The sequence below is a fragment of the Tupaia chinensis genome, unplaced genomic scaffold (assembly GCF_000334495.1).
Source record: "Tupaia chinensis unplaced genomic scaffold, TupChi_1.0 Scaffold000196_1, whole genome shotgun sequence".
Taxonomy (NCBI): domain Eukaryota; kingdom Metazoa; phylum Chordata; class Mammalia; order Scandentia; family Tupaiidae; genus Tupaia; species Tupaia belangeri.
Window position 1 is genome coordinate 670543 of NW_006159671.1, and position 16062 is coordinate 686604.

At 38.3% G+C, this 16062-nt stretch overlaps 1 protein-coding gene across 1 annotated transcript in view; it reads left to right on the forward strand.

Moving 5' to 3' along the window:
- Window positions 1–16062, forward strand: part of PRMT3 (protein arginine methyltransferase 3) — a 128605-nt gene that overhangs the window by 12639 nt on the left and 99904 nt on the right. The window contains exons 6-8 of the mRNA XM_006146901.3: window positions 808–967; window positions 2534–2678; window positions 7634–7699. Coding sequence (XP_006146963.1) covers window positions 808–967; window positions 2534–2678; window positions 7634–7699 — 371 coding nt within the window. The remainder of the gene's footprint in view (window positions 1–807; window positions 968–2533; window positions 2679–7633; window positions 7700–16062) is intronic.

Here is a 16062-nt window from a genome sequence, read left to right on the forward strand (position 1 = left end):
ATGGCCATGCCGCAATCCCTTCTTCTCCATTCTCCTCTCGGGATCTTGGGCACGCACGCACACACGCCCGGCGTGAGTTTAAGCCACCGGGTCCAGGACTTGAACTGTGGTTGAGTACGTGGGAGTCCAGCGACATAGCCATTACGCTAATTGCTGGCCCCTCTACTCGGCCTCTTTAAGTTTGCCTCCGTGTATAAATGAGATCACACAGCATTTCTTTTTCTGTGCTTGGCATATTTCACTTAGCACAGTATCCTCCAGTTTCATCCCAGTTGTTGCAAATGGCAGGGCTTCCCTTAAGGAATGTCTAACTATCTAAATAGCTGCTATTCTGCTGACGAGGACACAGGCTGAGAAGCGGCCTGCAGCAGTGGCAAGGACACGGAAAGTAGGTGTGGGGTTGCATCGTAGCCTCTCCATTAAACAGCTGTTTGACTTTGGGCTGGTCACATAATTCTCTGAAGCGTATTTTTGGCATGCCTAAAGTAGGAATAAATACTTATATCTTAGATTCATTTTGAGGATGAAATGAGATATGTAATTCACATATCTGAAAGATACCTGGGGATGAATACACTATTTTCTTGCTTGTACTTTTTACTTTCTTCTTGGGTTTGGCTCACTGTAAGTAATGCTTGTATCTCACAGGTGTATTTCAAATGGAAACAGTTGGGATGTGAAGTGTTTAAAAGTACTTTGGTAAATTTTTCAGTCGGCCACCTAACAGCCACTTATGCTATATTGTAACATTGATACTTTTTCATCATTATCGGATGACCTGGCACTAATGTCCATTTATTTCCTCAGATGTCGAAGATCTTTATGAACCGGCGTCAGTCCCATACTCATACCCCAATGGACTCAGTGAAAACACATCTGTTGTAGAGAAACTGAAACACATGGAAGCCAGGGCGCTGTCTGCTGAAGCTGCCTTAGCGAGAGCGCGAGAAGATCTGCAAAGAATGAAGTAATTTATCCGCTCATAGAAATCAGTCTTGTAGCAACAGCTAATGGCGAGGGAGCCTGTAGTAGAACGCTTCATAAACGAGAAGGCACAGTGCACATATTTAATTTAGTAGTGGTAAATTTATGTAGCTTTATGTTTTGTGGATATAGTTAATATAAAAATCTTACTGGTTTTCTCTGTTTTCATATACATCCTCTTAATTACTTTTCTACCATTGGGAATTGTTCTGACAAGTTTTGTCCTCTGAATGCCTTGTTCTTTGATATATATGTATATATATATATTTTAGTTTTCCTATTTCCTGTTGATTTCTGCATGTACTTTTTCTTCCTTTTTTTCTTAGTGTTTTTGGTGTAGGTTGCATGCTCTCGACAGAGAGAGAGAGATAGAAAGGGGGGGAGTGAGACACTACCCCCTGGGGGGATGGTCACACCCCAACCTCTTCTCTTCCCTTCTTTTCATGGGATTTGCATACGTGCCCAGTGTGATTTTCAAGCCACCAGCTCTGGAATTCAGTCAGCCATGTGGGAGTCCTATGCCTTAACCATTATGCCACCTCCAGGCCCCCATTGTACTTTTTCTATCCTAGATTTTTAAATCGGAGGGGTTAATATTTTTTAGGTTTGGGGAAAATACAGGTTGAAATTTTTGTTTTTAAAGAATCAGAATGTAGTTATGGTGTAGTATTTAACCAGAAAACTAGATGTATTAGGACAGATTTTTCCAGTGAATAAATTAGCATTTTACTGGTGTAGTACTTCTCAAAGTTTAATGTGCATATGTGTCACGTGGGGATCTTGTTACAGTGTAGATTCTGATTCAAGAGCTCTAGGGTAGGGCCCGAGATTCTGCATTTCTACCCCATATACCACAGCGTTCCACCTGTTGGACTTGGAAGCCGGTTGCCGTTGCATCAGTGTCCTTTCGATGATTTTCCAGAATGTCTAGCAGGAAAGATAGCAGGCCAGGTTGCAGTCCCCTTTCCCTGTTTTTGAGTTTTTATGCTAGGTAGTCTGGTAACCAACAACTCCGCTTCCTGTCCCTTTGCAGCTCTCCTTGCATACCCTATATATTTTTAACGTATCGTGATCAGAGAAGGAGTTGAGTTTTAGAGCTGGCGTGCGTGGTGGTGGTGTGTGTAAATAATTACCTGCTTGGGCCTACTTTCTGTCTGTTTAAACTTCCCAAGAGATAATAAGGTTTTAAAGAACATTAATGTAAGCATACTAGACTCACTCAGCTGCTTTAAAAAAGATTTAGAGTATCAGAAGTAACAAAGGTGAATAAAGGTAATGTGCTTATTTTGTTCAGCTGAGAGATGCAAGGAGCTGTCCTCTATAGTTGGCATTGCTTTTATGGTTTGTAAGAATGCTTCCCACTGGGTTTGAATACGCCATGGCTTAACATCCAGCAGGGGGAGCTTTCGGTTGCTTAAGATAAAATGTGATTTAAAAGGCTCATCACACTCCACTCCCTCCCCCGTCTTCTTCTTCCACAACCTCTAGCCTTTCCTTTTTTCATGGTCCAATAAACCTGTCTCAAGGGTGTATTTCAAATTGATTACAGACAATTTGCCCAGGATTTTGTGATGAACGCAGATGTCAGAACCTGCTCGTCATCTACTACTGCCATTGCAGACCTCCAGGAGGATGAGGATGGTGTTTATTTCAGCTCATATGGGCATTATGGGATACATGAAGAAATGCTAAAGGTTAGAAGAGCGTAAATACCCCAAATCCATGCTAAAGGAAAAGTAGAACAGGTTCTTCCTCATATGCTATAGGAGAACTGCTGCTGCTTTGCTTACTGTGGTTTTCTTTCATTTGGGGGAGGGGAGCTGTTTTTAAACCTCCTCGGTGCTCCATAGCTGATATTGGGTTGAAACGATTACAGAGGTAGCAAAGTCACTGTTTGCTTAAAGGAGTAGTTAAATACTGCTAATGATTTTACTCTTAAGAGCAACTGTTAAGTAGGAACCATTACATTAATACATTTACCTTTTAACATACAAAAGAAATGCTACGTTTTAGTATTTGAAATAGCAATACTGACTTTAGTTTGGGCAAATGATAACCCTGTAGTGCAAAGTGTAATTATAAATGATTTCCTTGGTCATTATGGCATAACGTTTTTACATTTGCAGTCATTACTATCTAGAAGTAGTTCCTAAATTGGTTAAATCAGGTGTTTAAATCTGGTTGGTTTAATTTTTATAATGCTAATGCCCATATAAAATAGAAGTTGATTTAATTTATAAGTATACTTGGTAATTATACATTTTATCAAGTATTATGGATTGTAAAATAGCCAGAGAGAATTTTAATTCAGTCATCTAAGTAGAGTAAAATAAGCATTGGAAAGTAAAACTTATTAAAAATGTTTGATCTCTATGTGAATTTTAGGTGCCGCCATTAAGCCAACAAACAACTTACTAAATCCTGCCTTTAAGGATCATTTTATTTTATGAAAGCTTTAAGAGTAGGTTTTCCTGACACATTTTCATTTAAAATAATCATGGATATTTAATAACATGTGTATGTATTGTTGAGTCAGTTTTGCAGGATCATCGGGGTGGCAATTTGCTGATTCGTAGTAGTCGTAATTACGTGGGGTCTTTTAAAACACTGGCATGTCACTCACGCACTGATGACATGGTACCATTGGTTGTTCTTTTTGTTGTTGTCATTTGGCTAATGGCATTGGAAAATAACAGATACCTTGTTATAAGCATTACAGTAAGTGAAAAATTAATTTGTTTAAAAGAAATGGGCTTACTCCGTTTTCCTTGTTAAAAATTAATTTTATTATATGTAGACTATTTTCTTTAAAGGAATCAACCTAAACGCATGTTTGTCATTTAAAATCACCCCACTAATTTATATGCTATGCATCTGTAATACCTTTGGGTTGGGCTTTGCAGACATGCAGAGATCACTGAGACTCTCGGTAAGTATTTGTATTGTTAGTGATCAGGGAGATCCACTGGGAGTACTTACCACTTATAAATCCCTGGACACCTGCAGCTGAGTTTTAAAAACTAGAGGACCTTCATGCCTGACCTTCAGTCTTAAGTCCCATTGATGTACCTATAGATTCGTAAGTCCCAGCTAGAATTTTCTAGCACCGTCTTCCTCTTAGAGAATCCCTTGAAAATTCTGTTTAATAATCACTCTTCAAGCCTCCGTTTCCCTTAGTTGTTCTATGGTATAATTTCTCTCTTAGAAATGACTTAAGTATTCATAGGAGATGTGGATATATGCCATTCAAAAAAGAACTGTTTTATCTGTTTTTATATTTTTCTCAGTTGTATGCTGTCAGTGAAGGTGATACCTACCTTATCCATCGGTGTTGTTCTGTTCTGACCAGAACAATTCTTAGCACACATGAGCTGTTTAAGGTTGTCCTACTACTAGAATCCTCTGTAGTTTTTATTAGTCATTTAAAATTGAGAAATAATATTTATAGGATTTATTTTTATGCTTAGAATTGGTCTTACTCTTATGGATATGATTTATATATTTTTTTGTTTCTGAGTCTTGTGTATTTAAATAACACTTTTGGTGCACATTTTTATTATAATCAAAATAATTTAAAATAAAACTGGTTGTGATCTAATTTCTGAAATTAAAATAAAGATAACTTTTGAATTCCAGAGATATAGTTTACATGAACTTTCAAAATGCCTTGCTACTTTATTTTTTAAGGAGTGATTATTGACGATTACTAGGAATTTGTTTTCAAGAAAAACATTGTTCACCCTAGTGTGCATATATTGCAGATTGTAGTGCCATTTAATAATTTGGAATTTTAGTAATTTTTATTACCACATTCTTCTTGTTTATGCAGCTGACTTGTGCAGCCTGTCCACTTCTGAAAGTCTATAAGTTAAAAATATACTTTCATTTGTGTATGTAAAATTTACAGTATGTGGGGACCAGCAGTTGGTGTAATGGCTATGTTGCTGGACTCCCCTGTAGTCCACCGTGGTGAGTCCCAGACCCGGTGGCTTAAACTCACACCAGGCGTGTGTCTGTGCATGCCCAAGATCCTGAGAGGAGAATGGAGGAGAAGGGATTGGGTGTGGCCATCCCCCCTGGGGGATAATTTCTCGCTTTCTGTCTCTGTGTGGCTCTGTCTTTCTGGTGAGGGCACACGCCCTATAGCAAAAACCTCTCCAAAAAAAAAAAATAATAATAATTTACAGTATGTGACTTCTGTTTTTAGCTGCATTCTTTGTTTTGTTTTGATTTGATTTGATTTGCTAGAGGGCACATGTGCTTGGCAGAGAAAGAGAAAGAGAGAGGGAAAGTGGAACAGCACCTTGTGGGGGATGACCAGCTGCCTTCCCTTGTCCTCCACGTCTCCCTCTTTTTGGGGTTTGCACAGTCAAGTGCCCTGCATGTTCCACATGCTGCTGGGTCTGGGACGCACACTGCACAGTCAGCCAAGTGGGGTCCGTCTGCCTTAATTACCACACCATTGGCTGGCCCTTTTATTTATTTATTTATTTTTGTATATTTGCAGGAATAATTCTATGATTTGTCTTACATTCTTAAAATATCTTCTGAGCATAGTGTTGGAGCTCTAATTTTAGTTTTCTCTGTTTCTTAGTTTCAGTAAGTTGGCACAAAAGATAATACATTGTTGTTTATTACCTCGTTTTATATAGAAGGATTAGTCTTTTATTAGAATATACTTTTAGAAATAGTTATGAAGAGTAGTCATTTATTTGCTTGCATTTTCCTGCTTAGTGGGTTTTTCTTTGACAAATTCAGTTAAGTTGAAGCTCTGCTATGCATAACTTTCTATGCTTGTTAACTTTGGATTTCATTATTCTAGTGTGAAGGTATGAAAAAGCTGGTGAATATGTAGAAGGAGCTAGAATGAAGGATTGTAGTTCAGCGCAGGAGCAGTGGTGTGTGGAGCTAGGACAGTGGGGATTCTCTTGATGAAGTCGAGCAGTGGTGAGGCAGGATGATTGGTGAGAGCGTTCTGAGCGGCTGCACTCATGACCAGCATTCCTCCTTTGTAGGTTTTGTTGTGTCAGCGGGACCACTGAGTATATTGCAAGAACCATATAAAGGTTAAAATATATGAAATTGATATGATTTTTAAAAAACAGTAATGAGTTAATACTGTAAATTTATTTAGACATTAAGTTCTCTTAGATATTCTTAAAATAACTTACTGGAGAATTGGGATGTAGTAAGCCTGATTTAAAAATCATTTTTTGGTTTTATTTAGCTTTATTTATTTATTTAAATTTGACCAGACTGAGAGAGAGGGAAAGTGAGAAAGCAAGCCGCTGGATTTGGGACTCAGACCGCAGCTGGCCAGGTGGGAGTCCAGTGCCCTTAACCAGCCCCTAAAAGTAAGTATTGTAAAGCAATTCGAGATAATAATCAACAATTTTGAAAGTATTATAATTAATCTTCAAGATAGCCCTTTGGGGGACCAGCAGATAGCATAATGACTACCTTGCTGGACTCACATAAAGTTGACTATAGTTTGAGTCCCGGACCCAGTGGCTTAACTCACAACAGGCACATGTGCGTGCCCAAGATCCTGAGAGGAGAATGGAGGAGAAAGGATTGTGGCATGGCCATCCCCCCTGGGGGATGATTTCTCCCTTTCTGTCTCTGTTCCTTTCTGGCAAGTGCATGCGCCCTATAGCAAAACCTCTCCAAAAAAATAAAAAGATAATAATCAGTGGATTAAGTGGGTTCAAATATTAAGTAAAATGACTTGCCTTTTAACGTAAGATCTCCTTTTTGTGCTTTAAAAAAAAATCCCAATATTGGCATAAAAATGTTTTTGTGGGATATGGTTTGTGAAATGCATTGACATTGCAGCAACTGGTTTAACTATTTGTCTTTCACCTGCTGTGGCACCCAGGACTAGGAACCTGTCTGTGGTATTTATTCTTATCATACTCCTTTTTACTTACTTGGCAGCAGAGACCAGAACTGCTCAGTCTGCAGTCAGTACATGCCTCAGCCGAGGGAGTGGACTGTGTATGAACCAGCACAAACGCTAGAGTTGAATGTCTGCTTGGTCACAGTTCATGGCAGACTCCAGAGTGTAGGAGTTTCCTAATGTGGGATGTGGAGTTCAGATGATTTACTTTTAGGCTAATAGGCTTTTAAGCATCATTTCCTACTACAGAAATTTCTAGAAACAAAACAGGGTTATAAATCAGGTAGCTATTGATCAATGACTTTCTTAGAAAAACAGTGCAGCTTCATTTTTCACTTGTAACTGCAACTTTTACCTTGATCTTTTTCCCTCTCTGTTATTTTAATCAAGCCCCAATACAGGGAGTCTAGATTCTAGGTCCTGTTTAAAGGAGCAAAACATCGCGCTCATCCTCTGTTATCTTTAGTTATCATTTGACGTCTTAGGCTAATACGTGTAAAAAGAAGACAATGTGTACTTTTTTTAAAATCCCTTCAGTGACATTCTTTAACATGTCTTTGTGAATCGTCGCTGTTTCTATTCTTGACTTTTTTTTTAGGAAAAATAAACTTGGTAGGCAAAAATAGCTGTGGAAACTGGCAGTGTGTGACAAAATAGCAAATATCTTTCTAAAAACAATGATTTGTTCTATTTTGTAAGCACAATGTTAAGCACTATTTTGTAAGCACAATGTTATTCTCTTCACCCTAGGATAAAGTACGGACAGAAAGCTACCGAGATTTTATATACCAAAATCCACATCTTTTCAAAGATAAGGTGAGTGCGTGGGTTGTGGGACTGTACATGGCATGTTGCTCTGGGGCAGTGGAAATTCTCTCGGGGTTGTTGTGATAGCAGCCGATTTCACATTCTCTGACTTTATTTGATGGAAGACGTTTGATCCTGCTGTGTGGAGGAGGACGCCAATAACAAACACTTGTTGATGCTGTTCTTCAGTATACTCTTTTTTTTAATTAAAAGTCATTAATTACAGTGATATAGCTTGGTTAAACTTCGCTTATCCAGATAATTTTGCTGAAACCATATTTTGATTTACAGTAATTCCTGTAAAATTTCATATATATATATATACGTATATATATATATACGTATATATATGCATATATATACGTATATATATATATTTGATTATTACTCTCATTTGTGTTAAGTATAAAAAATTAATAATTTTAGGAAGTTGTTAATGAGTAGGTTAAATATTATAAGGTAGAATTTACTCTGTATGCTTTCTTTCGATGCTTTATAATTGACTCCTTTATGAACCAGTTTATATTTTATAGTTAGCGTTAACACTGCCTCAGATTATGTCAAAGACAATCGTGCACTCTGTGTATGTGTGTGTTAGAAATTTATATCACATATTTTCTTCTTCTTTATGGATTTTTCCCCCTTTTTTCTTCTACAGTTGCTTAAGAGTTGAGGTTTTCTGTTTATTCTTCCTCACTGTAAACTTAGCTAATTAATTTAGTCAAGAATGGTATGATCTCTACCATGCTTACATTTTCCTCACTGTTTTTACTTTAATAACTTATATATTTATTAACAACATTTCAGATTTTTACAATTCCCCTTTCTTTTTCATTCTAAAATGTACGTATATATATGCATATATATACGTATATATATATATTTGATTATTACTCTCATTTGTGTTAAGTATAAAAAATTAATAATTTTAGGAAGTTGTTAATGAGTAGGTTAAATATTATAAGGTAGAATTTACTCTGTATGCTTTCTTTCGATGCTTTATAATTGACTCCTTTATGAACCAGTTTATATTTTATAGTTAGCGTTAACACTGCCTCAGATTATGTCAAAGACAATCGTGCACTCTGTGTATGTGTGTGTTAGAAATTTATATCACATATTTTCTTCTTCTTTATGGATTTTTCCCCCTTTTTTCTTCTACAGTTGCTTAAGAGTTGAGGTTTTCTGTTTATTCTTCCTCACTGTAAACTTAGCTAATTAATTTAGTCAAGAATGGTATGATCTCTACCATGCTTACATTTTCCTCACTGTTTTTACTTTAATAACTTATATATTTATTAACAACATTTCAGATTTTTACAATTCCCCTTTCTTTTTCATTCTAAAATGTATCATTTCTCTGAGATTATTTCATGGGCTTTACGTGATACCGCTTAATGTTTGAAAATCCCTCTTCCTGATTTTATGTTGTTTGGAATATTCCCTAGATTGGCTTTTCTCATTTTCTTTCTTTCTTTTTCTTTTTCTTCTTTTCTTTTTTTTTTTACTTAATGAAAAGTTACTATGAAAATGTTCATGACCTGATTTTTACATCATAGTAAAACAGGCCCGTTGACCAGGAGACACGGGTTTTTCTGTTGAACAGCCATTACTTATAGTCGTTCCAAGTCTTCTAACATGATGCTCCTGTGTCCTCGTACTACCACCATTCAGTATTGCTCTGTTGCCCACTGGTTGCCGTCTCCACACGTTCATCTATCACAAGGTTCCTAAGGGGATCAGATCCCTGCAGTGCTCCTCGGACGTGTCTGCCATCCTTTCATTTCAATGAAAGCTTCTTGTCCATACATTTTTTTCAATTCGGGAGGGTAAGCTTTGCCCAGGGTACCGACTTGGCGGGCTCAGAGATGCCTTTTGGCTTTTCATTTTCTATACCTCTTTCCCAAGGGTAGTATTTCTCTTGTGGCTTCGCACACAGATGAGTTGCACATAAATGCCCTGAAATTTATATGGGACTCTGATATCTTTTGGCCAAACCATTTCCAATCATGAAAGGTTAATGTGTGTTTGTTTTTACTGATCCTCACCAGAGACAAATAAATGATTTCATTTAAAAAACCATAGTTATGCACCAACAGGTGGCATGGTAGTTAGGGCGCTGGCTCCCATGTGGGCAATGGCAGTTCAAGTCCTGGACCTGGTGGCTTGCGAGTGCACATGTCCTGCAGCAAATTAACTAATAATAAACACAATTAATTATTTTTTAAAATTATTTGTTATTATCAGTTCTTTTTATCTAGCTTTTCTGTATGCTTTTTGTTATTTCAGTAGAGACTAAGAATTATTTGGGGAAGAGAGGTTTTTGCTATAGGGCGCATGCACTCTCCAGAAAGACAGGCAGTGACAGAGAGACAGAAAGAGAGAAATCACCCCCAGGAAGGATGGTCATGCCTCAATCCTTTCTCCATTCTCCTCTCAGATCCTGGGCATGCAGACACATGTGCCTGCTGTGAGTTTAAGCCGCTGGATCCAGGACTTGAACCACTGTAGACTAAATGAGAGTCCAGCGACATAGCCGTTACACCACCTGCTGGTCCCAGAATTTTTTATAGTTTATATATTTGCATTCTAGTGTTGGAAACAATTTAATGTGCCTGTCTACAATAAGATAAGACTTTGTTTCCAGTGAAACAGATTGTATAACAATTAGAAATGTTGCTTTATATTCCCTGTTTGTTTATTCCCAGGTTTTTTTTTTTTTTTTTTTTTTTTTTTTTTTTTTTTTTTTTATTGTTTGTTGTATTTTTGTTTGTTTCTTAACGTGTTGTATAGAAATTAAGCTGCTCTGAAAATCACTGATCTTAGCTATTCAGGAACCAGCTTTTATCATTTTGGGCAAGTGGTGAATCTTTGGGCCTTACCTATAAAGGAATTTCCTAAATCCCTTCTGGCTCTAAAATGTCATGATTTTTGTTATTGTAAAAGTATCCTCAGTTTTCTTTGAGGCTTTGTCTCAGTACTGTATGATACAAATACCATAGAAATTTAAGAAAGGTAGGTTAGAGATTTCACTTTCAATGTGTTCCTCAATAGACTTTTGTCTTAAAATAGGTAAGAAAAGACTGAAAGAGTTCCAGTATTAGTAATCATAAGATTAATCATTGGGAAATTAAATATTCACTAATATTTCTATTATATAGGCCACTATTTTCTGAGTTTGTAGACATATACATGGCCACTTTTTGCTCCCTCCCCCCTTTTTCTTAAGTTTCTTCCATGAAAGAGAGAAACATGGTGGGGGATAGTCATCCCCCACAGAGTTCTCATGAAGCAGTCCATCCCCAGTCCTGACCAGCCCAGGGCACAGATGACCCTCACAGGACCGGAATGCCCAGGAAGGCCTGCGAGGATGCAGACCACGGCCTTTCCCATGCGGCCCACCTGTGTTACCATCATGACTCTATCTGACCCCTTGCTCTGGTTTTTTGTTTGTTTGTTTGTTTGTTTTTAGGTTTTTGCCGTAGGGTACATGCACTCACCAGAGAAAGAGAGAGAGGAAAGTTAGAAATCAACCCTCCAGTGGAGGATGGCCACACTGCAATCCCTTCTGTTCCACTTTCCTCTGGGATATTGGACATGCATGCACATGCACCTGGCGTGATTTGTAAGCCTCTGGGTTGGTGACTGGAACCACTGTTGACCATGTGAGAATCCAGCACCTTAACCGTCAAGCCACCTGCCGATTCCTGCTTCTGGTTCTTTATTACGATAGTAGTATAGAAATATCCTGTATATTATATATTTTCAGGCAAAGTATGTATGGCCATAGAAAATACTGAATGTGTAATATTTTGTTGTGTTCCATGTAGTCCTCCTACTAAGAGATTGAATCTGCCTGTCAGAAAAGCACTCATTAATACGTTGGGAGTAATTTTTTGATACTTTGCCTAAAACACTTGCATCTTACTTAACCAATGTGTCATGGGTTTTGCTTGGCATTTATGGTTTCTCAAAAAGTATACTTTAATATAAAACATACATGTTGATTATTAATGAATTATTATTGCTTTTTAAGTTTACTATAGGGTATGTGCACTTGCCAGGTGAGGAAAAGGGGACTGAGAAATCACCTCCTACCCAAAGGGGGTAACCACATCTCACTCCCTTCTCTTCCATTCTTTCCTTAGGATTTGGGGCACACACACATGTGCCTGGCATGTTTTTTAAGCCACCCATTCCAGGACACGAATTGTGCAGTCAGCTGTGTAGGATCCAGCCACTTTAACCACCACACCACAGGCTATCCCAGTTTACAACGTCATAAACAATATTCAGTTAAAAATTGTAATTAACAGTACTAAAGAATTGAAAACTTTCTTATTTTTAGATGATTGGGTCTCTATTACAGTACGATTGCAAGTTTAGGAAATATAATACTACATATTTAAATAGCATTTGATAACTTACAGGTAACGGTCACATGTTTCTCACCACCACTGTATGCCTATAACTACACAGGGCAAGTATTATCTCCATTGTACACAAGGCAACTTCGAGCCAATAGCTTGCCTTGACTGTAATTCCTTTTAAAGTGTATGAAATAATGTAATTTTTTTCAATTTAATTACTATTTTCTATTTGTTTTACCCCCATTAGATAGTCAAACTTCCTATTACAGCACTAGCTTCTGTATCACATGATGTAATACATGGAGAGATTTGTTTTTCAAATAGGTATTTGTATTTAAAAATATCTTTCTATGTTTCTTTCTTCCTTTCTCTCTCCATTCCTCTCTCCCTGCCTCATTTCCTTCCTTCCTTTCTTAATATTGTTTAAATTCACAAAGCTCCTGTGGAGGCCATATGGTTTCTTAGATTGCTTTAACTTTGGTTGGCATTTAATCGTGTCATCATGCATTCAATTAATTTCTATCTGTAGTCCATTGAAAGAAATTCCCAGTTAGATGCCTTCTTCTTTTTTTTTTTGGAGAGATTTTCACTGTAGGGCATGTGCGCTCGCCAGACAGACAGAGAGAGACATAGAGACAGAAAGCGAGAAATCACCCCCCAGGGGGGATGGTCACGCCACAATCCCTTCTCCTCCATTCTCCTCTCGGGATCTTGGGCACGCACGCACACGCGCTCGGCGTGAGTTTTAAGCCACCGGGTCCGGGACACGAACCACGGTCGACTACGTGGGAGTCCAGCGACATAGCCATTACGCTAACTGCTGGTTCCCGTTAGATGTCTTCTTTATGCTTCCAGTTATTATGTATATTTGCTGCAACTAATTCATTTTCTTTCTTTTCTTTTGAAATTTTAATTTAAATTTATTTTATAAAGTAATGTTAGTGTATAGTTTTGAACTCTGATTTAATCCAGCTTAAGTTTATCTGCTTAGTCACCTAATTCTGAGCTGGATGTAATAAGTAGTTAATATATAGTTAAACTACAGCTTTAAAAGCAGATAGACCTATGTCTGAGTGTTAGTTCTGCAATTTATCCTGTGGATGATCCTGAACCTGTTTCTTTCCCTCCCTGCCTCACTTTCTTTGTTTGCAGAAGAATAAATTGAGAATCGTGTGTCTGTGTATGTATGTCTGTGTATGTATATTATACATGTGTGCGTGTGCACATGTAGTCTTAATACAAACGCTCTACGTGGAATCTGTCATATATAACCTTTTGTATTTTTTTCACTTAGCAACTTTTCTTCAGTGTGAAATAGACTGTTAAGATGTTCCTTTTTGGGGGGACCAGCAGTTGGCGTAATGGCCACGTCGCTGTATTCCCATGTAGTTGACCATGGTTCGGGTCCTGGATCCCGTGGCTTAAACAAAGGCCGGGTGCGTGTGCGTGCGTACCCAAGATCCCAAGAGGAGAATGGAGGAGAAGGGATTGCAGGGTGGCCATTCCCCCTGGGGGGGGGGTGATTTCTCGCTTTCTGTCTCTTTGTCTCTCTCTCTTTCTGGTGAGCACACACGCCCTATAGCAAAAACCTCTCCAAAAAAAATAGTTCTCTCTTTTAATAAATTATGTTTTAAAAATATAATAAAAAAGACTTATTTTTTAATCGTAAATAACATAAAGTAAAATGCATAGAAACAACCAACTAGTAATATATAAGACTCACATGAAATAAGATTTAAAAAAAACTTCCAAGGAATGTAATATTGAATAGATTATTTAAACAAATTGGAAGTTATACCATGTTCTTGAATAGGAAAATTCAAGTTAAAATTGTACATTTTCCTTAAATTAGTTCAGTTGTGTCCAATACTAAAAAAAAATGGTTAGACCTTTTTCCTCCTAAAATTAAACAAGTGGATTCCCTTGTTCATACAAAGAAATAGACAAAATTACTTAGGAACACTGGAAACAATTTGTAGTGTGGTTGGGTCAGACTTACTAGACAATAAAGCAATCTGTCAAAGTTCTGAAACTAAAATACTTACCAGCCCATAAGTATATCAATTAGAACAGAATTTTAAATCTAGGAATAGACCTAAATTTGCACAGTATTTTAGTGAATGTTAGAGATGACATATCGGATCAGTGAGGAAACAGTTATTTTATAACTGATGTTGGGACAGTTGATTAGCCATCTAAACCAAAGTCAAGGTGGAACTGTACTTCTTAGTGTACACCATGATGTAAAAACAAACTATCGGAAGGGACCAGCAAGTTAGCGTAATGGCTGTCGCTGGACTCCCACGTAGTCGACCGCGGTTCGCGTCCCAGACCCGGTGGCTTAAAACTCATGCTGGGCGCGTGTGCGTGCGTGCCCAAGATCCCGAGAGGAGACTGGAGGAGAAGGGATTGCGGCGTGACCATCCCCCCGGGGGGTGATTTCTCGCTTTCTGTCTCTCTCTCTCTGTCTGTCTGGCGAGTGCATACGCCCTATAGCAAAAACCTCTCCAAAAAAAAGAAAAAAAAAGTTAAAAAAAAAAAAAAAACACGAAAAAACAATCGTGCCAGCCCCACTGCCTAGTGGTTAAAGGAGCTATATCTCACATGGCCAACTGCAGTTCTAATCCTGGCCCTGGTGGCCTGAAAAACACACCTGGTGCATGCATGTTTGTGCCCCAACTCCCAGCAGGATAGAGAAATGGAGATGGGATAGTGGTGTGACTACTTCCCACCAGGGTTTATTTTCGCCCTCTCTCTGACTTTCTCTAGTGAGGATGTATGCTATCCAGCAATTAAAAAAAAAGATGAATAAGTTTAACTGTGAAGAATTTCTGTAAAGGAAAAAAAATCACTGTAAGCAGAATCAAAAGACAAATACATGCTGAGAGAAAACATTGCGAGTTCCATTATAGCAGGCTAATTATTTTTTTAAAGATTTTTGCTATGGGGTGTGTGCACTTGCCAAAGAAACAGAGAGAAACAGAAAGCAAGAAATTCCCCTCCAGGGGGGTTGGCCACGCCATAATCCCTTCTTCTCCATTCTCCTCTTGGGATCTTGGGCACGCACGCACGCACACACGCACACACACCTGGTGTGAGTTTCAAGCCATGGGGTCCCGAACTTGAACCACAGTCGACCATGTGGGAGCCCAGCAGTATAACCATTATGCCATCTGCTGGTCCCTTGGAGGCTAATCTTAATTTACAGAGAACTCTTATTTCACAAGACGTGATAAGACTGGTAACAAGGACTAGCAACTCAAAAGAAATGTGGAGAAAGTGTAGACAGTTACATAAAACCACAGATGACTCTATAACATATGGAATGAAGTTAAATACATGATAAGAGAAATACAAACTAAAACTAGACCAGTATATCATTAACTTGAGATGGCCCGATTGGCGGACATCCAGAAGTATAGTTTTATGTTCCGTAGGTAAGCTAGTCTATGATGAAATTAATCTTAACCTGCTTGTTAAAGAGTCTTCATGAGAACACTTGCCCTATGGAGATCAATTTGGTTATGTCTCTCAGAGTTATAAATATATGTATGCCCTTTGACCCAGTGTTTCCTTTGTAGAAACCTATTTTGTAGATTTATTGAATGAGTTGAGATATGGGGTTATTTATAGCATTGGTGATCTCAGTAAAATTTTAGAAACTACCTAAATGTTTATCAGTAGAGTCCTGGATTAGTGGAGTGTGGTACAACCATAGTATGGAATCCTATACCGCTGCATAAAAGGAGCTCTGTAAATGGTTATAAAAGATACCGAGCCCCGGGGACCCCGCGCGCTGAGCGAGCGCCGCGCCGGGCGGACGGAGCAGGCCGCTCCCTGGGACCCTTCCATCCTTCCTGCTCAGTAGCCTCTGCTTCATGCATGCTCAGGTCATATCTGTTTCTCAGGTTCAGTCTTTCCAGAACCACATAGATGGCTAAGTTTTTTGGGGGGGCAGGGAGGGGGATCTCGCCATGTTACAATCCTTCAGCCCCAACCTCC